Source organism: Chenopodium album, chromosome 8 (genome assembly GCF_948465745.1).
Source record: "Chenopodium album chromosome 8, dcCheAlbu1.1, whole genome shotgun sequence".
Lineage (NCBI taxonomy): Eukaryota > Viridiplantae > Streptophyta > Magnoliopsida > Caryophyllales > Amaranthaceae > Chenopodium > Chenopodium album.
Window position 1 is genome coordinate 21,344,128 of NC_137841.1, and position 22,598 is coordinate 21,366,725.

Consider the following 22,598-nt stretch of genomic DNA (forward strand, 5'->3'; position numbering starts at 1 on the left):
TATTTGGAAAGAGCAGAATTGCGGTAAGAAGGAAGCTCCAAATAAAATTTAGGTATTTCGCAAAATAATTAATCGAAGATTGACTCCAACTCATCTCAGCAATCACACCCAAAATAAAATCAAGCTTGATCTCCATTGCCAAACTCAGCGATAAGAGAAGTGACTCCAACACGTGGTAAATCAAAGCTATGTGGAAAATACCGAGGGACCACATAAGCCCCCACATGCACAATTGTATAAGGGTATTTCGGAAATCACACTATTGATAAAGAAAAGCTAGATAAAATCCAGGAACAATTTGGGTAGTGCAATAAAAAAACCACATGGCATTGCACATGCACAGTTTTTTGAGGGCAATTCGGGAAGCACACTATATATAAGGAAATGCAAGTTCAAATATAGGGGCAATATGGACAACACACTGTTCATAAGGAGTTATAGAAAAATAATACTTGGTGCTTTTATAGGTTTAGGGATAAGGTGGTCTAAATTGACTTTAAGGTGATTGAAATTGAGTCAGGTCAATAGCCAGGTTGAGTTTGAAATGAATTAGGAACTGGTCAAGTTAAATTCGGGTCAATTTAGCAACAAATTGGGTTGAATTTAGGTCGGGTCAGTAACATATCGGGTTAAATTAGGATTTTGACGGCTTAAAACAGGTTTGGGTCAATCTCAATTCAGGTCGAGTTCGGTTCAGGTAAACAATTTACGGGTTATATTCCGGTTGGATCATCTCCAGATCATGTTCAGGTTCGAGTCTCACTTACTCGGGTTAACATGGGTCTAGAGTTGATTTTCATGTCATATCGGATTTGAATCACCATTTTTCTGGGTTCAAACGGGTCGGTTTATAATCAGGTTCGGGTAAACTTTTCGTGTCCGGTCAACTTTTGATAGCTCAGTCCTCCGCTTTCTCCCGCTCTTTCTCTTTCTCTTTCCCAGTTTCTTATTGAAGCACACTCCACGTTCTCCATTGAGTCGCGACTTCTGATATTTCTATCCTCCATAGAAGTTGCTTCTCAGGTAAGATGTTTCTTTTTGTAATAATCGAATATTATTTTTTCACAATTTCGGGTTCGTCGTTTAATTTAGTTCTCATTATACTCCATTTAGGGTTCTTCTTAAGTCGATTATTGAACTGTTAGTTATAATAACAAGGTTATGAAAGTTCATAACGAGTGATTTTGTTGCTAGATAAGAAAATTATTTGATTTTTCGAGCCTAATTCGATAATTGAATCAAATTTGCCGTATATATTAGGATACAAATTATGAAATTGGACCTATTATCCTAAAAATTATGTGATTTTTCGAGCTTAATTTGATGATTGAATCAAACTTGTCTTCAATGTTATGATGGAATTATAAAATTCGACCTTTTACTCCCTAAATATATGTGATTTTTTGAGCTTAATTTGATAATTAAATCAGATTTGGTTGCTAATGTGTTGCAGAATCCTTTAGTATTAGAATGAAATTATGAAGTTGGATCATTTCTCTCTGGTCCAGGGCGATCGCCCCTCCTGCCCTGGCTGGGACGGACCTGTTAGTGCATTTCGACATCGAACAACATCGGATGTTCCTGGTGATATTTTACAAGATCCCTTGATAGGCTCTAGCAGTGCAAATGTGCAAGCCACTGAAGTTAAGCATGAGGTGTTGAACGAGTTTGATGATGCTCTTGATAATGTTATGTTGAAAGAACGGCGAAAGATGTTTTATGAGTTTGATGATGCTCTTGACAATGTTACGTTGAAAGAACGACGCAAACTGCTACGATCAAGGTACTACTTTCGTTCTACTATTATCTTGTGTTGATTAATGAGTTTGTTTTGCTGGGAGTTTGTGATGTTTTCCAATCCTTGGGACCTTACAATGCTCTATTGCTTAGTTAAACCATTACCATTTTATTCGTGGTTTGTCAAATCACTAGGTATTACTTGACCAATGCTTTGTTAATGAATAAATGAATCGACATTATATAGTTAAACTCTTCAAAAATCATTCATCACATGTCTGACCATTATACATGCATTGAAAAGTGGCCTCTAAGAAAATGAGTGATTTTTTATCTAACCAGTTATAAAATTGTTAGTAAGGAAGTGCACCACAGTTAGTTCTTCTCTTTGATCACTGTAAATCTTACAAAATTTATTGCCGCAACTTTTTAATGGGGATAGTAAAAATAGATTTTAAAAAGACTGGTCTGCCAACATCCTTCTAAACATCGGTAGCCTGACCATTTTTATCTTTAAAGTTGATCTACTAGAAAATAACGCAGCCACTTGAAAGGTAAAATTACATGGATATTCAAGTGCTGAAGGTATAGCCTAATTGCCATCATAATCATTGTTTAGCACATTGCTCTTGATAATTTGGTGCCAAAGGAATACAACTATCCTATGCTCATTTGTAGTATCTGAAAATTTGAAAATGTCTTAAAATTCATTATTCAGGTTGTGCATGATTATGTGGAAAGGGGAAACAAATTGTGCGCATTGTTTTTATGATTTATGCAATAAATTACATCTTGTAAAATGTAAATGACCGAATAATAATCTTTTGTCACTCAAACCAGGATAATAGGCTTAAAAGACGGGATACTCAACGGAGATTTTGCATCTCTTTCTTTTTTTCTTGTGGCTAGGATCAACGGATCTTATATTTTTTTATTTGTATTTTTAATTTTTGGAAGTGCCTTAACATGGTTTGAATATATCTCATCATATAAAGTCTTATCAACTTACTATTTTGCGCTGTTAATTGTGTGTTATCCTAAAAAAAACGCCTGCTATATATATCATTCTGTTAGGATAACAGCACTAATTTTCCATCATTCAAGTTGTTATGCATAGTGATAATCATAATTTCACAAGTTATTGCCATTTCAACATACTGATGTTAGGAATGTATTTATACTTGGTATACAACTTTAGCTTAACCGTTAGTTCGTTACTACGCTCACAGCCACAATCATGATTTATATGTGCTGTTATGTAACGACTATTACTCAGGATCATTTTAGATCTTAGAATGTGAATGCATGAAAAGAAATGGGGCGAAGGAATGGTAGCCCCTAGTTTTTGCAACCTAGTTTGATAATTACAGAAATTCAAAAAATGATCTAGTATTAGTGGTGGTTGTGTTATATGTCATTAAAGAAGCTTTTTCTTAAATTTTTGCTTAAAAAACTTAATTAACTATAGATTGATCCAAAATTGGCTTTCGTTTTTGTTCGAATAGCTAAATTATTATTCGATATATTGTATTCGTGTTGAATTTAAACAATTGTGAATGATTTCACTCAAAAATCTAAGCCAAAATATTTACCTATATTGATTTATTTGATGAATGATTTTGATACCTTAAAAGTAGTTTAATTTGATTGAAATTATGCACCCAAAAATCGATTTTGTAAAATTCGAGCTAGTAATTTTTCCCAAATATATTCGAAACTGTTCAAAAAAAAAAAAAAAAAAAAAAACTGGTTTTAAGACCGCAATTTTTGACAAGTGGCGTTGCAAGCGTGGTGCGTCTGCTGTGTTGGGATAGAGAAAGAGGGGCTGTTATTGTTAGTTGAAGGGGAAGAGAGTTGATGATGACAGAGGCGTTTAAGGTTAGCTTAACCATGGTTGATAAAAAATAGACCCAATTAGGCATCTTAATGCCATTAAACTAATTATACAGTGGCTTGGTCTAGTCTGAGCCTTTTGTGATAAAGTCTCAAATAATATGTCAAGCTTGGTCTCTGGTGTGTAATGACTTTTGAGTCTTTTAATTAGCTTTGAATATGAAAAAATAGCCTAAATATGATTCCTCATCACCTGACCACGGGTCGTTAGCCTTCTAGATTCTTCATTGCTAATGTTAAAACATTTTGTTTCTTCTTTTCACTGCTCCATCTATTTTTTTGTGTTTCTCATTTGTTATACATTGAATGCTTTAAACTGCTAGATGTAAATGACAAATTTTTTACCTGCTGACATTTCAAATGAAAAGTGCAAGAGTGTGGCATTTATATTGCTTGGCCACCATGGTGGAGGATAGTCTTAGGTGACATCTTTGATGCTGATCACAGATTGAAATGATTAGGCTTTTTGAAGTATACATTCTAACAAGTACTGCTAATATAATAAACAATCAATTAGGCTATACACCATTTAAATTCCCTACAAAAACCTAGCTCTGAATCACTAGTCCATGGAAGTTCATATTCCTAAGGCTATAACCAAAGTCTGTAAGTGCTTATTTCATTGTCTTTGCTTTACATGGTCAATGTGTATGCTAAATTGCTAAAAAATCCAATTTCTGTAAATTTATGACAGGAAAGTCATGCAGTCTTCCACATCAAATATGGAGGTAATTGTTTTACGATTCTTGATTCACGGCATTTTGTTCCTTGTTTAAAACTCTTTTTAAAGTATGGTGTCTCAAACTTTGTTAGTTGGTATTGAAAACTGCTATTGAAGAAAGCCTTTTAGCTTGCTATTGAAAAATGCTAAATGGTGTTGTCTCTGTGCTATTCTGTGAATGATATACAATATTTGTACTCTGCTATTCTTGTATAATATGTTATATTTATACTTTGCTATGTTTGATTGGTGTGTAATATCTGTAGATATGTACTCTATAGCTGTTAGATATTTGCCTTCTTTTGTAGAAGTAACACTAATTTTGGCACATGACAATTTATGGTGATACTCTAGAAAAGCATTGATCTTATGTAGATGTAAATAGTTGTGACTATTTTCGGACCTTGATGTCCTGTGAAGATCATCGTAATAGCTTATACATCCTCCGTTTCTCAATCGATGCATCATAAAGAAATGACTCAAACCAATAAGGAGAGAGAGTGGAGTAATTTACATGTTTACCTATGGTATGTAAAGTAAAAGTGGAGAGTTTACTCCCCACTTATTTGGATTACAAGCCGAGGACAAGATTGTCATTTCACATATAAAACCTTATTAAAAAGAGAAGTGATGCATCTATTGCAAAACATCCCAAAAAGGAAGATATATCAATTGAGAAACGGAGGAAGTATTTAAATTAATGAAAGATGGCTTTATAAGTTTCTTGATATTAGTGTATTAAGCAAGTCATTATAGAGCCAAATGACACAATTGTTTAGGATTAAAAATGTAGTACGGTTGAAAGCATAAGATTAACAATTTCTCAGCAAAACACATATTGTGCAGTTCATACGCATTGTATTTACTGTCAGATTTATGAGATTTATGTCATTATGTGAACATTATATGGATTATAATCTTCATCGTTGGATGCTATTTAGATCCTTCACCTGTGAGTGCCCGAAAACACATACTATTTGGAGTAAAAGAACATACAATACATACTGCATAGTAAATAGTCACACTTTTATTAAATAACTCCTTTTAATGATTTATTCTCTTCGATCGTTCAAAAGGATGAATTATGTTGGTCTTATGTTGCCAACCTAGTTTCTCTTTACTTTTAACAAATAAAAATAAATAAACATGTCTCATCCCCATTCAATTATTCATAAAAACAATGGATTTATTAAGGATACAATATTCAATAAAAGAACAGTTTGGAAAAAAAGAACATATAGGCATAATAAAAAAAAGACAGGAGTGCATAACAAACATTATGCGCTTGGGACATGTAATCTAACATTTGATCATTGGATGTCCACTCTTTATGTCTTGTGAAAGTATTTAGTCATTCAAGTTTAATTGTTGTTGCCCTTGATATGTTTGTGACAATTTATTCTCAAGCCAAATTAGTTACTTAAGAGTTGGTTATGTGCCTAAGAGTGAAATATTCATGTAGCACTTGTTAATTATCCTTAAATGAAATCAATTATGCCTATAGCTTCATTTTAAGGTTTGTACAAAGCTTGGTTATATGAAATTGTGCAATACCGAGTTATGTATACTTTCCTAAATTAAGTTTTATGGCTTCTGTATCTATATGATTGTTACACTTATTATAACAACAAAGACTAAGTAAGGAGATATAGTTTTGAAAGTAGGTTGTGGTATAGTATGTCTAATCATAAGTAAGAGTGTGTTGTTAGGTGAGTTTTTGTAAGAAAAAGTAACAAAGAGAGTTAATTGAGAGTCCCACCACCCGACAACTTAGATGAAAGAATATCCGAACTCATATGTTATGCGCTAAGAAAAATTAATATCTTAACTGATCTTTCAAGAAACAATTGCAGTTTTTTTTTTTTTTTTTTTTTTTTAAGAAAAAAAAAAAGTTAAATAGTGTTACTTTGTGACTCCAAATCTAAATAGAAAAAAAATTAGCATCGTTCTTAGCAGTAAAAAAAACCAAAAATTAATTTGTTGCTAAGTGGGTTGTTGTGAAGTTTGTATTGGGTTGTTGTGTAATGCTAGCCTAACTCTTAAATTTAACTCAAGCTCCCACGTTGGATACTTAATACTCATGCATGTGAGGCCTATTTGTGTGAGAGGAATGTTGTCATTTCTATTTTTTTTTTTAATTGTTTTTTTATTTAGTCAAATTAACCGAATCTTTGATTCATGTCTATAAGGTGTGACTAAGTTTTACTTTGGCTGTTGTAGACTTATTGAAACTCTTCTTTTTCATCCGGGGCGGAAGCGATACTTCTTTTATTCAATCAATTGTCTTGTAATGCTATATTTTCTCTTTGTGGATTGTTCTTTATGACGATTCATGTTAGTTGAACTTGTTGTTGTTGTGATGATCATACATCCTTTTAAGGCTAAGAATTTATCTATATTAAGGTAAAATATGAAAAAAATGATTTCCAACCATTTATGTATCGCCAAAAATTGATTAGGTATAATCTCTTGTTTGAGACAACAAAGGAAAGAATACTAGGGGTAAGCTTGTGGAAATCTTATCATAGTATTGAGCCTTGCTAAGCAAGCCTTTCATATTGGAGGCTTCACCTTTGAGATCTCACTTTTCGTTCTCGACTAATGCGTTATTTGGGAAAGATATTTTTTAAAGAACTTTTTGTTGAGGCCTATAAAAGGTTTGACCAAATAAGAAGCTAATTTGAGTGGTTGGTAAAAAACTTTGGTCTCAAAAAGCTCTGTTTTGAAAAGGCTCAAATCAATTAGCTTATAGAACATTTAACAATTTAGCTATAACATACATACATTGAAACAATTAATTAGTAATAGTTATTTACCAAACACTTTTACACAACCAACCATTTAAAACCAATTAGTCAAAACCAAGTAATATAATCAACTATTCAAATCATTAATACAACACAAGCACACCAACTAATTACCAAACATGGCCTAAGATTGGATTAAAGTAAGAACCTGTATATACTAAAATGTTATGAGGAAAGACTAGAAGAATTTTGAAATTCAGCGAAAGGGCATGCTTTTTACATGCTACATTACCAATAACATTTATCACATCCTTACCCTTTAATCTTGGTGTCTCCTTAAATGGAAGCTCCATCACAAGTTATTTTAATCTTTAGTACAATTTTGAGTTTTCTATGTGTAATTAAAAGATGAATGAGACAAAAAAATTTAGGGGTGGTTGAGTGGTTCCCTATCTAGATCCCAGAAGTGAATCTTGTTCCTATTTCCTAATGTATGATGTTTATCCCTGACCAAGGCAAAGCTAAACTAGGTGTGAACCACCATGGAGCATCCAACAGTTCTTTCAAATACTGTAGATCTTTAAACTCAGTGACAAATGGAATTATGTTTGGAAGTATATATAAGTTCACGTCCCATAACAGAAAAAAAAAAAAGGATTTCGGACACTAAATTGTCAAATCTAGGCTTTTTTCATAGCCATGTCAACTACAGCAGTCAAAAGCTTACAAGACCCAAAATAATATCTTATTTCCTACAGCAAGAACAAGAAAATCAAATAACCTATTTATATAAAAAGACAATGCCTAAAGATTCAACTAATGAACTAAAGTAGCCCAATATTTAAACCTTACAATTTGGAACCTATGTATAGACCCAACCCGAAACACCTAAAATGAACCAAATGAAAATAAAATAATAAAAGTTTATTTGTAAAGCTGCTACTTGAAGAGTAGGGGTAAAACCAAGAGAGTTGCTAAATAAAGCTGTTATAAGTCATATAGAGTTTCATAATACATAGCTGTGAAAATTGTCGTAAGGAGTTCAAATTCTTATCATTACAACACTTTTACTAATGATTAGGTAAGAAATTATCCTAATTAATTGAATGATTGAAATGAATTCACATTTTTTTCACTTAGCAGTTAGTTCAACTACCAAATCTTTCTAATTAGGGCGTGTTGGCATCACCTTAATTGTAATGTCTGATATACTTTAATTATTTCCAGCAGCTAGTTGCACTTTTATATAAACAAAGATTTCATATTATATATATTTGACCATCAATATGATGATTTTGTAGAGAATGTATTAAATGTTCAGAAAGCTCATAAATAGAACAATTAGCCACCTGCCCACCATACCATATCATCTTCAATAATCCAGAGAGATAAGTATACATATTAGTCTCCCGCAAAGCATGCTTCAGTTTAACCTTGACCCTGATAGTTAGCTGCAATACAATCCAGAGAACTTATGTCTCGTGTCCACATCTTGTACTAACGTAATCTAATAGGCTCCTTTTATTTGCTTTTTAATTTAACTAAGTGCATCTGTTGAATTAGGAAAAAAATGTGTTTCTTCCCTTTTGAACAAAATCATGAACAACAAACATTTCCTTGAATAATCTTGCTGGGACTTGCATCTATTGTGCAGAGGGCAATGTCATGGCCCAAGATATAGAACAGTGTTATCAAGTATATGAGGGTGGCTCTCATGTTCTTTTTGTATAACTGGTCAATTATAACTTCCCACTCTCACCATGTTCCCTACATTTTCGGAGGCATGTACTAGTTGTGCAACTATTGATGAGTATGGATGCATAGTTGGCTACTTGGCTTCACGCAAGTTTACTGTCCATTCTCTTGCATAACCACCCACTAAGGCACTAACCCTCCTACTTTCTAGTAAGCATATCTCATTGGTGTAACTGCTTGGGATGCAGCATTAACCTTAGGTTAATAAACCAGAGGCCACACCACTATGTACCATGCTTCTATTTTATAGGAGCCATGATCCCCTTGTGCATAACTGCACTTCATATTTAGAGGAGTGGGGAAACATTGGTGGTTATCATAACTGCCCACAATCCCACTACCTGCCCCTCTTAAATTCAAGGAAAAATCACTTGCACCATATCCACTAAGGGCCTTGTGGTTATTGTTACTTGGCAACTACCGCCCTTCCTGAGGCTATGGTAACTGTCTAAACTACCCCATGATCCCCATAATGAGGTATTCGAGGTAACTGCCCATGTAGCCCACGACCTTGGGTACCATGTCAACCACTAGGCAGTTACTTATCAAGGTAACTACCTCCCATGATCTCCACTAAAACGGTTATCATGGATATTGCTGCTCACAAGCCTTGCACATGCACCCTCACCATGTTTAGCATTATCGGATTTTACTAAGTTATGCCGTGAGGCCTGGGGCTCACTTGAGTCCTAGCCGATGTCCACCCAAGACATTCCCTTATGTGCCAAGGTCCCCTGGCCATCCTTACTTCCAAGACTATGCCACCCGTGGTTGGTCGTCGACTTTTGAGCACTCGCCCCCTATAATGATTTATTCAGATCGTTGTTTAATTGTTAAGATTTGCAGTGCATGTCGTTACTATATGCAATTTGAAGTCATTTTTAGATCTGCTGACATTGTATATTTTCTGGACTCTATACACTTTTTTTTTTCAGGAGAAGAATTATCAAGGGTTGTCCAACTTATCCAAAGGTGTGTTGCAAATTGCACAAAGTGATTCTGCTTGGGATGCACCGATTGGTAGAGATGTATCTCTTGGAGTAAATGATAGTGATAATTTGTCGTCAGAATATGCAACTGATGGAACATCCTATACAGCTAAAATCTGTTCACTAACTTCATCTGGATCTGCTGCAGTATCAATAAATTCCAGATCATTCCCTTTATCTACAGAATGTAAATTTTTTGGTACCCAGGAAACTGCTATGATGGATGCTTTTGCCTTCGCAAGTTCAGTTGTACCACCGCTTGCAAAAGTCAAGGATGAGCCTCTTGATATAAACGGGTTATGCTATGAAGGAGAGAATATCACAAAGAACTCTTGCATCGGTCAGACTTTAACTGTGAAAAATGAGCCAGGGTTTTCTGACATTCTTGTGGATGAGTTAGACCACATGCCACTTGTAGATCGTGTCAAGTTGCTTTCATGTGGAATACCAAGCACGAGTATGCCTGGAAACCCTAAGGAAGATGAGGCCTCAGCTATGGATTTTGGTAATGATGTCTTAGAATCTGTCAAACCAGTTAGTATCAGTCGGCCTAGGAAGAAGAGAAGAACTGTAACGTAATATTTTGATGCAGCCTAGTTTCTGTTGTACATAGTATCTTATGTATAGTTGGTTTCTTATATACTTAAATTGCTGTTCAGTGATTCAGTTGAAACTGCATTGGAAGAAGATGCTCCTGGTCTTTTGAAGGTAGTAAATGCAATTATCCAATTACCAGATTTCTCTGCATCACAGAGCTACACATGAACCATGGACAAAGGTTAAGAATAAATTTTAATACTACTTTTAAATTGCTAGGTCTTGCTTGACAAAGGAGTATCAGCTGAAGAAATTAAGCTGTATGGGGAAGAAGATACTGATGATATTCTTGATGATTCTCTCAATTTAGATGGCTTTGCTGAGCTTGAAGCTGTAATATCACAGGTTATTAATTTTATTTATCAATGCATTGATATCTATGTGCTTTCTCTTAAAGCTATTGCATACAGATGCTCCCTTTTGTGAGGGTATAGCTCATAGTGTGCAATATATTCAGCACACTGCTGCCAAATTATTGATTAAGTAGAACTCTCTCTCTCTCTCTCTCTCTCTCTCTCTCTCATTTTTGTTTATGCTTATATGGTTGAGTCTTGGAGAAGCTTGGAGTTGAATTGCGCTCTCTCTCTCTCTATTTATTTATTTATTTATTTGTGTTTATGCTTATATATTTAGGTCTTGAAGCAGCTTGTAATTGAAATTAAAGTGACTAGCAGTTTAAGGCTGATTTGGTATAATTGTGATAGTGCAGCTGCTAGTATTACATTGTATTACTTTTACCAGTACTCCAATTGTTTATGACCTGCCTGTTAATTTTTTTTTTTTTTTTTTTTTTTTTTAATTTTTTTTTTAACAAATAAACGTGTCTAAGTTTTGTCCCAGTCTGCATAATGGTCGTTATCCTGCTATTTGTGGTTGGTATGTCACACATTTGCTTAGAAAGTATGATATGATACATGGATGCAACTTCACATGGGTGTATGCTTTTATTTTGGCCCAATCTAAAATAGGATACAGAAGGGTTAACAGACCCAATGTTGGACATTCTTCTCAGCAGTAAAGTGTTCATTTTTAGAAGCAACATAACCTGGCCATATTTTTAAGTCACTGTAGCCTATAAGGGTCCTAGCCATCTTTCAGAATCAGATATACTGGGCAGGGTGTCATCACACTCTTAAGTGCTTGAAGAGACACTTACCTTTCTGGTTATTGCTAAATTGCTACTTGGCTTAAAGGTAGAGAGAGAGAGAGAGAGGAGGATATGATGACTGTAAAGTCTATTAGTTATGCCTGTATTTTCAGTTCTTTATTTTCTATATTTTAAAGTTTGGTCCTTAATTTTCTTCAACTTAAATGTTTCTACTTCTCTATTTTATCTACTCATTTTAGTGATACATTCTGTATATTAGTGGTTTATTTCAAAAATACTTTCATTCTGTAAATATTCAGTATTTGAGTTTATTAGACTTTGAGTTTATTGGACTTTGAATTTGTTTCCATTTATTGGAAATATGAACTATTTCCTTGTTACCAAAGTTCAGATGCTCTGCGTGACTGACCACATTGACTTCGATGAGCATAGTGTCCAAAATTGTATAACGTGCTATTGCTGTGATTCTGTATAATCCCTTCTGATCTTTGTGTTGGTTTGTTTACCCACTTTCTTTTAGAATTTAACTACTAAGCCGGTTTGTTTCATGCCTTTCATGTTAATCTAGCTCCTTTTATTTTAAAGTATTCTCCCTCTATATTTTGTCCAATTGAGGACTATCTATGCTGTCTGCAATTGAGCTTTTCTTGAATTATTTTTTACTTAATAATATCTGTAAGCTGCTGCTTTTCTGTGATATGGTGTATACCATTAAAGTTACCTTCAATATTCATGCTCCATGCAACTAGTTTTGAATACATGTGGCTAATGGTGTGACTGTCAATTTCCTTGTGATCATAATCCTTAGATTTTGATTGTGGCTGCTACATAATATGAAGTAAAAGATAACTGGATAAGGTTTTAATTTGTTGACCATGTCTCAGTATCCCTGACTTGAAATTTATCGATGTGATGCTCGTATCTTTGTCTCTGTATCCCTGAAAGGCAATTTTTAAGGGCGGCCTGAAAAGGCAAATAGGGCAATTTTTAAGGGACAGAGGAGGGAGTAATGGAGTATTATTCTGTTGGTCATTTTTCTTGAAAAACCTCTGACTTTTAAATCCTATTAAAAAATTGGGAATATTAAGAAAAAATATCTTGCCTTTAATTGGACATGCCTCCTGCGTCAATATCCTAAATTTGTTGACCATGTTTCAGTATCCCTGACTTGAATTTTTTATTTATAAGACTCTTGTGTCTTAGCTCGAGTCTGATATTTGTATTTTAGACTGAGCTTCATATGATGAAGGCCCTAAGGTATTGATATTCTTTTGTTTCTGTTTGATATCTTTAATGCAGCTGTTTTCACATCGTCAAACTTTTCTCAAGTTTCCTCTTTTACGCACAAAGGGTGAGAAAATTAGCTACTGTTTGTCTTGTCTCCTCTCACTTGTGGAGCAGGTAAGTTACTAGTACTGTAATGACTTGGAAAATGTTGAAATTCTATAATTCAAATCTTGATTGTTTAAATGGTTTGAGCTGATACTTGTAACTTACTACTCACCTGTTATTGTTCTTGGTTATTGAGCTGCATTGCAGACAAAATATATGCGAAATAGGAAGTGGCCTGTTGAATGGGGTTGGTGTCGAGACCTTCAGTCTTTTTTATTTGTCTTCCAAAGACATAACAGGTGTAAATTGCTGGCAGTTAATTGTTTCAGTATCTTGTGTATTATGTTTATTTAAAGAAGTTGTTGAATGCAGAATTGTACTGGAGCGTCCTGAATACGGCTATGCGACATACTTCTTTGAGCTGCTGAATTCTGTTCCTGTGGCATGGCAGGTCAAGCGTTTGGTGACTGCGATGAGGCTTACAGGCTGTGGACGGATCACCCTAATAGAGGATAGACCATTAGTGGTAATCTACTTTGACTATAACTTGGCGCTAAGTAGAATATGGTCATCCTGTATAAATGTAGTTATGTAGACATGAAAGGTGCATCACTGCATCTCCTTGTGAATAACGTTAAACAGGGAACATTTTTTGTTTGTTTGTACATTTTGGGTAATTATTGAATAGTACCATAAATATGCTAGGATAGATCATCATTACTGAAATGATGGAGTCAAGAGTGCATCCTTTCCTTTGCCTTTGTTGCTTATATGATGTGTAAATGGGTTATCATGAATCATAATACATTGGTAGCACCACTTTTATAACAAAAAGATGCTCGTACTTTGACCATAAACAATGTGGGAAGGACCAAATTTTAGTGTCAAGTATCTATATATGGAGTCCTATGTCTTGGATATATCCTTGGGTGATGCTTTGTCCATGATTTACCTTGCTTGGACTTAATTTAAGGAATGATCTTGACTTCTTGAGAGGAATAGCTATATTGGTTAAGTTGTTCAAATGTCTCTAGGAAATTGGGTGGCAGAAGAAGGGCTATCTTCCTAAAGGAAGGTGTTTTACAATATGACACATATTTGGACTTGTGATTGCACAGTGCTTTCTATCCTCTTTAAGTTTCTAGTGGTACTTGAAAGGTCAGATTATAAGAGACTTTGTGTGGTCAAGGGTAAGGGGGTTTACAGAGGTTACCTTGTGTTGAGCATGTGTGTGCTAGTTGAAGGAAAGAGTAAGATTAAGTTTTGGTGTGGTCTGATCTGACATAATATGATTTGAACATACAGGAGCACATAAGCTATTCCGAGGAATAGTTTGGGGGGAGGTCACTAGGGACTGTTTTATAATTTTGTGTCAATTGGTTAGAGGGAGCCATTATTAAAATAAATTGCATTAATTCTAAAATGCAGGTTCCAAAGTTTCATATGCATAGAATCTAACACAGGCACTTGATGTACGATGAAGAGTTGGAGTAACATAGAATAAAAGGTACAAATGGTGATTTTTTTTAGGTGGAGTATTCTTTGCTAAAGGAATGGTTCGGAGGAATGTCCCCTTAGGACTTTTTACTGCCCTTTTGTTGCACTCTATCTCATGTTACACACCGAATTCCTTTCTCTTGCTGGGAATGGGGCATATTTGACCTGGGAATATACATAGGTGGAATTTTCATGGATGGGAGCTGGGGCAGGATGAATTCTTTTTACTGCCACCTACACAATTTTCTTGGCCTTTATTTTGGTTTTTATGTGAAAGGCTAAAGTGGATTAAAGACTTAAAGCATTTTGTGAATACTTAGGAGAATCTCTATGTTTCATAGCCAAACTAGTTTTATCTCCTCACATGTTACTTGTGTTAGATTGACTTGTACTTTCCTTTTTTGTTCTTTGGGATTAGATGGCTGCCCAATTTGTTGTCATCCTTGTTTATGAGTTGGGAAAAAAAAAAAGCTTATTGAACACTTTGTTTGAAACGAGTAAATGGGGAGACAGGGAGGGAAGGAAAGGGATGGGAATGAACTCCCTTGTTTGGTAAGGATGGTTTTAATAAACATCATGCCTCCAATATTAGAGAGATTTTTAGAGGGAATTTTCTTCCCCTTCCTTTTCTACGTTGATATCCAAACAAAGTGTAAAGGTATTGCTATTTTTAGACTAAAAAACAAGTTAATTTGGTTTTTATAATTCTCTTTTTTTTTAGTCTGGGGAAAATTTGTGATTAATTGCTGCCTATTTTGTGCAATTAATCAATTCAGGTAAGGAAATTTGTAGGGCTACTTGCACATAAATGTCTTAAAGAAATGTTGTTTACTAACTATATTTGGTAAGGCAGCTCTTATCAAAAGTTGATATATAAAAGGTACTCCCTCCGTCCTTTAATGATCTTCCCGTTTTCCTTTGTAGGCGTCCCAAATTGTTGTTCCCATTTCATAGTTTCTCATTTTCGGACACTTAAATACCAAATTATCCTCATTTTGTTTTTCTTCACTCATGTACCTATAGTACCCTTACATTTCCTCTAAATTGCCTCCACCCATATGCATGTACTTTATTCTTTTTTCATGTACTTATTATGTGACCCACTCACATTTCTTGTACTTTTTAATCTTTTTAATGTATTTTATGTATTATCTCCTCCTATACTCCTATTTCTTGATTCCCGTAAAATTTAGCAAACGGGAACAAAGATCATTTAGGGATGGAAGGAGTAGGTGATAAAAATTTTCTTTCAGTAATGCTAATTCTTGTATTGCATATTTTGTCCATGGATTCCTTTTACCATAGCCGTACTAGACTTTCTTCAGCCTCTGCCCGAGCTGGACCTTATTTTTTTGCTTCGAATTGTTGTTCCTACTTTACTTTTTTTTGCCTTTTGATTCTCGTAAATATATGCTTAGGTTGCCTATGATTATTTTTTATTTTTGTCTATGATTATTTTTGTTTTCAATGTGAGTCTGAAGATACCTAATTTGGAATTAGTGTTTGTGTTTGCTCTTACACAAACACATCTTTGTGACAATTTGAATACATGTTGCTAGAGCTCATCAGGTCCAGCTCTGCTCAATTGGTCTGACCATGTTTTTTGGGGTGACTTGGTATCAATTGGTCTTTTAGAACATTTTAATCTCAGGTTCATTACGCCATAGTCTAATGTTCTTAGTCTGATGTTATAGGCCTTTTTGAGTGCAACCCAGCCCATGATAACTATAGTTGCTTGTTGCATTTTGTTTACTGGTCTTCTTGACTCTGCTTTCTCCTGGTTTGTGTTTGTTAAATATCAGCTCTCTTCATTCAATCTCATATTTAGTTTAGGTGAAAGCATGATCTCTAGTAAAGGTGACAAGCGACAAGTGTCCAGGGTCGTACACACTAGTTTTCTTCAATTGTCTAATAAATTTTGGGGTTCTTTAATTACCTATTTGCCTTAGTGTTTAGGATGTCTTAATAAGTTCTGATGCTTTTAAAATATTGTCACTTTTTTCCTGTGCATGATCTGGTCAAAGGTTGGAGAAGACTTGAGCGAAGGGGAAGCACAAGTATTGGCTGAATATGGGTGGACTCCAAATACCGGTTTGGGAACAATGCTGAATTATTGTGACAGAGTGGTTCATGATCGGAAGCAAGAGTTGGATAGCTCAGAGTGGAGGATGAAGATAGGAAGGCAGCTTATGAATGGATATAATGGCGGGAATATCGTGGCCAAGAATCTTCCGAAAAGGCTTATGGAATATCAAGATTTACAGGACGTGCAAGTGAAGCTGGAAGAGTGAACTGTTTGGATTTGTACTAGTTCTCACCACCAATACTCCTTTCCCAGCTTTGTATTTTGGACTGATGAAGTTTGGGCTGGTACGATATTGGCTTTTGTTGTAATATATAAGGCTTTAAGCCAGTAATATAAGTTAGTGTTCTGTGTTAAAAAAACATATTCTTGTACAGGTAGTATTAAGCTTGAGGAGAAAAGCCTCAATAGAAATAGGGGATAATGAATACATAAAGAGGGGTCTTAATGCCCTATAGTTCTCCTTTAGGGTGTGTTCTATTCACCTGATTTTTAGAACTTATCTGATCTTATATGAACTTATTAGCCCTTATTAGAACTTATTTTAATTATAAATTAAATTTGGTAGCCCTGATTAACCCTTATCACGACTTATCTGAAGTTATTTTTCTTGAACTTATCTTATCTGAACTTATTAATTTTTATCTGAACTTATTAACCTTGAAATAAGTGGAAATAAGGTGAACGGAACAGGGCTTTAGGGCCTGTTCTCATTCGCTGAACTGAGCTGAACTGAATTGAACTTAATAGAGCTAAATTGAACTGACGTAAACTAGTTAGAGTTCAACTGAATATTTTATAAGAGAAGGAAATTAGGAAATGAACTGAATTGAATTTATTAGAACTGAATTGAAAATAATCGTATCAGAACAGGGCCTTAGGTAAGAATAATGTACAATGATGTTGTAGCTGTGAATAACATGTTTAGATTATAATTTTATCTAAATTATTTTTCGGATGAAGTCTTTTTGTTTTTTTGAAAAATTTGTCCAATTAAGTTAACCTTCGCGCAGTTTGATCAAAATAAGTCAACTTTTTTTTTGGTATAATCTTTAATCAGGTCTAATGACAGGTAACTTGTCCAATAAGTTACCTTTTTTTGTGTAAAAAAAATGTTACGTTTTTATTTTATTTAATTTTTTATTATTTTTTGATAAGATTCTATTAACAAAAAATTACATAATTATAAACATAAAAATTTTCTAGAAAACTATGAAGTATAATAGCAAAACACTGATATTAACACAACATACAAAACCACAACACAAATAATTATTATTGTAGTTTATAAAAATAAAATAACAAGACAACTTACACAACAATATAATCACAAATTAAATAAGATAAAAAAAAAACCTTAAAAAATATTCTACTCACATGCATTATCTTCTTCAATAAAGTCATAGAGCAATAAAAAGTTCATTTTCATTCTGTTGTGCACTTGTGCTTAGCGTTAGATCACAAACTAGAAATTTAAAAGTTAAAACTTAAAATGCAAAAATTATCAAACACCTCTTAAATTGATTGAATCACAAAATAAGATAAACCACGTCAACAAATTATATAACATTTCATAAAATCAACCAAAATAACAACACATTAACATATAAAAAATTAAAAAATAACAATCAACAAAAGAAATAGAAAAGAAGCAGAGGACAGATAAGAAAAGTAAAATAAAAAATGGTTTTTTATATATATATATATATATATATATATATATATATATATATATATATATATATATATATATATATATATATATATCATAACCCTCTAACTTTCCGTTTTCACTATGTTCAACTAGGCAAACAAAAGGAAGGGTTCGATGAATTCACTATACAAGTAGATGGGGCCTGGGACAAAAATACCACGAGGGCTGGTATTGGGTGGGCGAATGTTGGTAGGGAGCATTTAAATTCTTTTGTTGGGGGGGGGGGGGGGGTGGCAAGTATGGAGCTGCTTCTTCAGCTCTCCATTGTGAAGCATGGGCGTACATCGAAGCTCTTCTATGGGCCAAGGCAAAGGAAAAGCAAGGGGTTCTCATTCTAATTGTCTCGATAATGCTCTTGAATAATCTCCAAGATGAAAATGGGAAAGAAGTCTCGATTGCGTGGACGATAAAGGAGATAGGAGCTACTTTCGACAAGTGCACAATAATTAAGGCCCATAGAGATCAAGTTCACAAGGCACACGACATTGCTAGACAATGTCATATGACTCTTTCTAATTTCTTGGTAGATTAGTTATATATATATTTTTTTTTTTTTTTTTTTTTTTTTTTTTTTTTTGTTGTGTTTGCCTTTGCTATTGTTCAAAAAAAAAAAAAAACCTTCCGTTTTCTATGATATGCCCCCTTCTTTTTAAGAAATCCACACTATAACCCCATAATACATTTAATTTTTATATGGTAACCTTGTTGTTATCCCGCCATTAACAAATTCCGTTACTGGGGCCCACTCTCCAGATAATAATATATTTTTTTATCGATTTGCGTGTGAAAAATCATTCTGTTAAAGGTTTTGGGGTCATTAAGGATCCAAATTTAGCTGAGATTTGACCAAAAAAAAAAAAAAGAAGTAAATGCCTCGTTTTGCAGACATACATCCAACTTCATTCGATCCATTTCTAAAGACCAACCACTACAAACACAATAATTTTGCAAAAGTAATATGTTACAACGTTGCAACTAATTTATCAAATTTCAAACATAACCACATGTAAGTCATAAACAGGCCTATAAGCTTATGCAATTTTTACCAAACATAATAAATACATTATACATGTAACACCCCAATAATTCTCTCTTTAAACCTGTGAGGATCCTGAACAACATTCAAGAGAATTACTGGCGTGCTACCGCCACATGTTCAAACGTTAAGGCTTTATCAGAAAATAGCAGCGGAAAAACTAAATAAGTTATAAATAAGTTTCAAAACCAACGAATGAAACCAAATTAAGTCATACAACTTGGAACCATTAAGGCCCTTATTCAAAACCCAATAAAAGTAGTAAGTGATTAAATTCAGTGTTCAAATAAATTCAAACCCAAAAGAAATAGTGTCGAATAAAATCGAATTAAAATAAATTCAAACTTGCAAAAGAAATAAAATGCAAACAACCAACTCTCTACTCAAGATCCCACAAGCCTGATGAATGCTGCATGTGTAAGAACCTGTGGTAATTCTGCTCTCCAATATTACAAGTGTAAAAATTGGATCGTCACAGGGTCATTGAAAGGCGAAGGCCATGACCAAAGAAAGACACACAAAGCACGCAATCAGCAAAGCAGAGTACATACAAGCTACAAAATAAATTAAGAAATCCATAACATGCTACCAATAATCAATCATCATGCATCATTAAATTATAGACTCAACACACGACTCAACTATTTATATTACTAAGACTCCATTAATTAATAATAGGTAAATCATTATTTTTATTCATTGGATTACGCAATAGACAAGGTTGTCCAACTCATGCTCCACTTGGAACATCAATAAAAGAAAAACCCCATGCCTCCTTTCGGAAACATCAATAAACATCCAACGACCACGGGCGCGACTCCGTGACCGTAGTTAGTATGAGATCTCACCTAACTCCTAGTTTGTTTGAAATAAGAGACTCGTAGATCAGACGACCTCGATAAAAGTACACGGCTAATACCCCATGTACCCCAACCCCTGATTGTCATTACTCTAGATGTGCACCATTCCAGAGTTTTATTGCTCATCCATCTTGCACTTTACGTGATTTACAGGTTTAGACTTAGTGATGACTCTTATACATATCAATACAAACATCCCAAAAGCAATTCAATCAAACATGGCAAATTCTCAATTTAGATTCTTAATTTATTAGTGACAAACAACATTTATTAATTATTCCATTACTACCTCGGTGTATAAACACCTTGAGTGCATAAGGCACCCCAAAACCTTAACCTCGTCTTACAAGACTTAAATTTCTCCTTTACTCATCCTGTTTACATAATCATGAACGAGTAATAATTTGATCTTTACACCAATCATATACCTTTGCCTTTAAGCGCACCTTGCATAAATAAAGCACAAATAATACTTGCATTATAAACTAGTGCACATCATTTGAAATTCACAATGTATAACCAGACAATTTAACCCAGTCAATCCTATACATGATACTAAGTTCTCGATCCGTCCTTAAACATGCACCTACAAGCAAGGTTTCGTATCTTGTACGTACCTTGAGCAAACGAATTGGTATGCCACTTTACTAACTAGAAATCACCTTCAATAAACTCCTCTCCTAAGCCAAATAATAACATCTCAATCAATACCCAATCAATCAAATTTACAGCAATACTAACTTACTTTAAAACCTTCAAAATCCAAATCAAACAACACTTTAAAACCTTCCCTTTAGTTAAAATTAAAGGCTTATATATAGTTCTTTAAATTTTCTTCATAAAAACCTTAAAATACACTCTTATAAATGAAATTACAGCAAGTTCAAAGTCTAATAAAAATCTGAAAATTATATAAAAAACCCTAAAAATCTCCCTTTTTAATGGGTGATTAAACCCTCTTTATAAAACATTAAAAGTAGTACTTAGAAACTATTTCCAACACTTAAAACTTCAATAAAAACATATATTTATGCTTAATTAACTTTAAACATAATTAATTTTATTAATCAAAGTCAAGGATAATATTTTAAGTATAAAAAAACTTCGTTAAAATCAAAAACTGCCCGAAAATCATATTTAGAGGCTGAATTTGGCCACGAGAGGGTGGTGCTCACTACCAAAGGCAGTTAGTCTTTCTTAAAACGTTGTTTCCACATGGAAAAAACTACTTTTTAATCAAAATCGGATGAGTTCAGAATCTGATCGAGATTAAAACGGGATTAATATTAACAAACGAAAATCTAAAAATTAAAACACGAATTTACATGTTCAAAATAATATGGAATTAAGTTAAACTAATCATTAGTTATAATCACCAAAATTTCAAAACATCATTACTATAAAAGCTCTAAATCAATTGTTCATAAAAACCCTAAAATCATGATTTTCAATAATTAAAAACCCTAGGTTATAAAATTTACAAAATCTGAAAATTATGATACTTATAAAATCTGAAATTATAAAGTTTAGTCATCAAAATACAACTTGATACTAATTAAATTACTTTCAAACAATAAAATCAAAATCCATAAATCAATAATTATAATTATACAAATTAATAAAACAAAGGAGAGAGAAAATAAGACTAACCTTTTTGTGTGGGAAATTTTTGGGGATTAATGGGGTATTTATAGGAGAGAATGTTGTAGGGTAAGTAAGAAGATTGGGCCTCATAAAATTATTGGGCCAATTAGGTAAATGAAATGGACTAGGCTTTGTTTGTATGATCATGAATTGTAGAACATAAGTTCATAAAATAGTTTGTGCTAAAATAATTTTTTGACCAATATTAATAATTTGAAACTTTTGAAATTAAATTATGAAAAATAACAAATAAATATTATAAATAAAATAAATTTTCATTTATAAAATATTTAAAAATACGGGGGATTACAATACATTGCCCTTGCAAGAAGCATATCATGAAAACACTAGCACAACAAGGATTATAATAAATTTCAATTCTAGTGTAGGTTTTATTTAAATGCACCATCAGAATGTTGAATGGTATAAGAAAAATCTTGAAGATGGAACTTACATCTAAAAGCTTCAAGGGTATTGCAACCGGTACACCAAAAAATCGGATTTTTAACTTTTTATTATTTGACCGTCTTGACTTTGACCGAGTAAAAAGGGACTCGGAATTAGCAAAAGGTTTTTAGGCTGAACTAGTCGAGATATAAAAGGAATTGCTAATATCACTTAGAGGCCCAATAAACAAATGCCGGTTTAGGAGGCAAGTGGATGTTTTTTAATTTTTGAAGAAGTGTTGGAGCCAAGAGACGTAATTGCACAACAGTTATGGGAGTCAGCCATAACCGCTCCATTTCATCTGTAAATAGAAGTTCAAGGATCAAAGGAAGACATCAGCAAATCAATCAATAACAAGCATCTCGTTTCTTTTAAGCTTTCTTCTTAGCTTTTGTAGTTTCCCTTGGTGTAGTAGCCAAGCGACAGAATTAACCTCAA

The 22,598-nt window shown here is 33.6% G+C and overlaps 1 protein-coding gene across 2 annotated transcripts; it reads left to right on the plus strand.

Annotated features, from left to right (window-relative positions):
* The first annotated feature begins 887 nt into the window (after positions 1-887).
* Positions 888-17,034, plus strand: LOC145555894 (uncharacterized). 2 transcript variants are annotated; one of them, XR_014091610.1, is made up of 10 exons: positions 888-1,023; positions 1,454-1,783; positions 4,325-4,358; positions 9,789-10,417; positions 10,502-10,550; positions 10,659-10,784; positions 12,847-12,948; positions 13,087-13,178; positions 13,331-13,405; positions 16,401-16,538. XR_014091610.1 is itself a non-coding variant. In XM_081617610.1 (10 exons), the coding sequence occupies exons 2-10, from the start codon at positions 1,479-1,481 to the stop codon at positions 16,665-16,667; spliced, it is 1,758 nt and encodes a 585-aa protein (XP_081473736.1). In that variant the 5' UTR covers positions 888-1,023; positions 1,454-1,478; the 3' UTR covers positions 16,668-17,034. The 2 variants fall into 2 exon arrangements, 1 of the variants encoding a protein (XP_081473736.1); XM_081617610.1 differs by having other exon boundaries at positions 13,252-13,405; positions 16,401-17,034.
* The last annotated feature ends 5,564 nt before the right edge of the window (positions 17,035-22,598 follow it).

Coding starts and splice junctions, on each gene's coding strand:
- LOC145555894 (XM_081617610.1), top strand. CDS start 1,479: ATGAAGTTGGATCATTTCTCTCTGGTCCAGGGCGATCGCCCCTCCTGC. Junction 10,551..10,658: donor ATGCTCCTGGTCTTTTGAAG/GTAGTAAATGCA, acceptor TTAAATTGCTAG/GTCTTGCTTGACAAAGGAGT. Junction 13,406..16,400: donor TAGAGGATAGACCATTAGTG/GTAATCTACTTT, acceptor ATCTGGTCAAAG/GTTGGAGAAGACTTGAGCGA.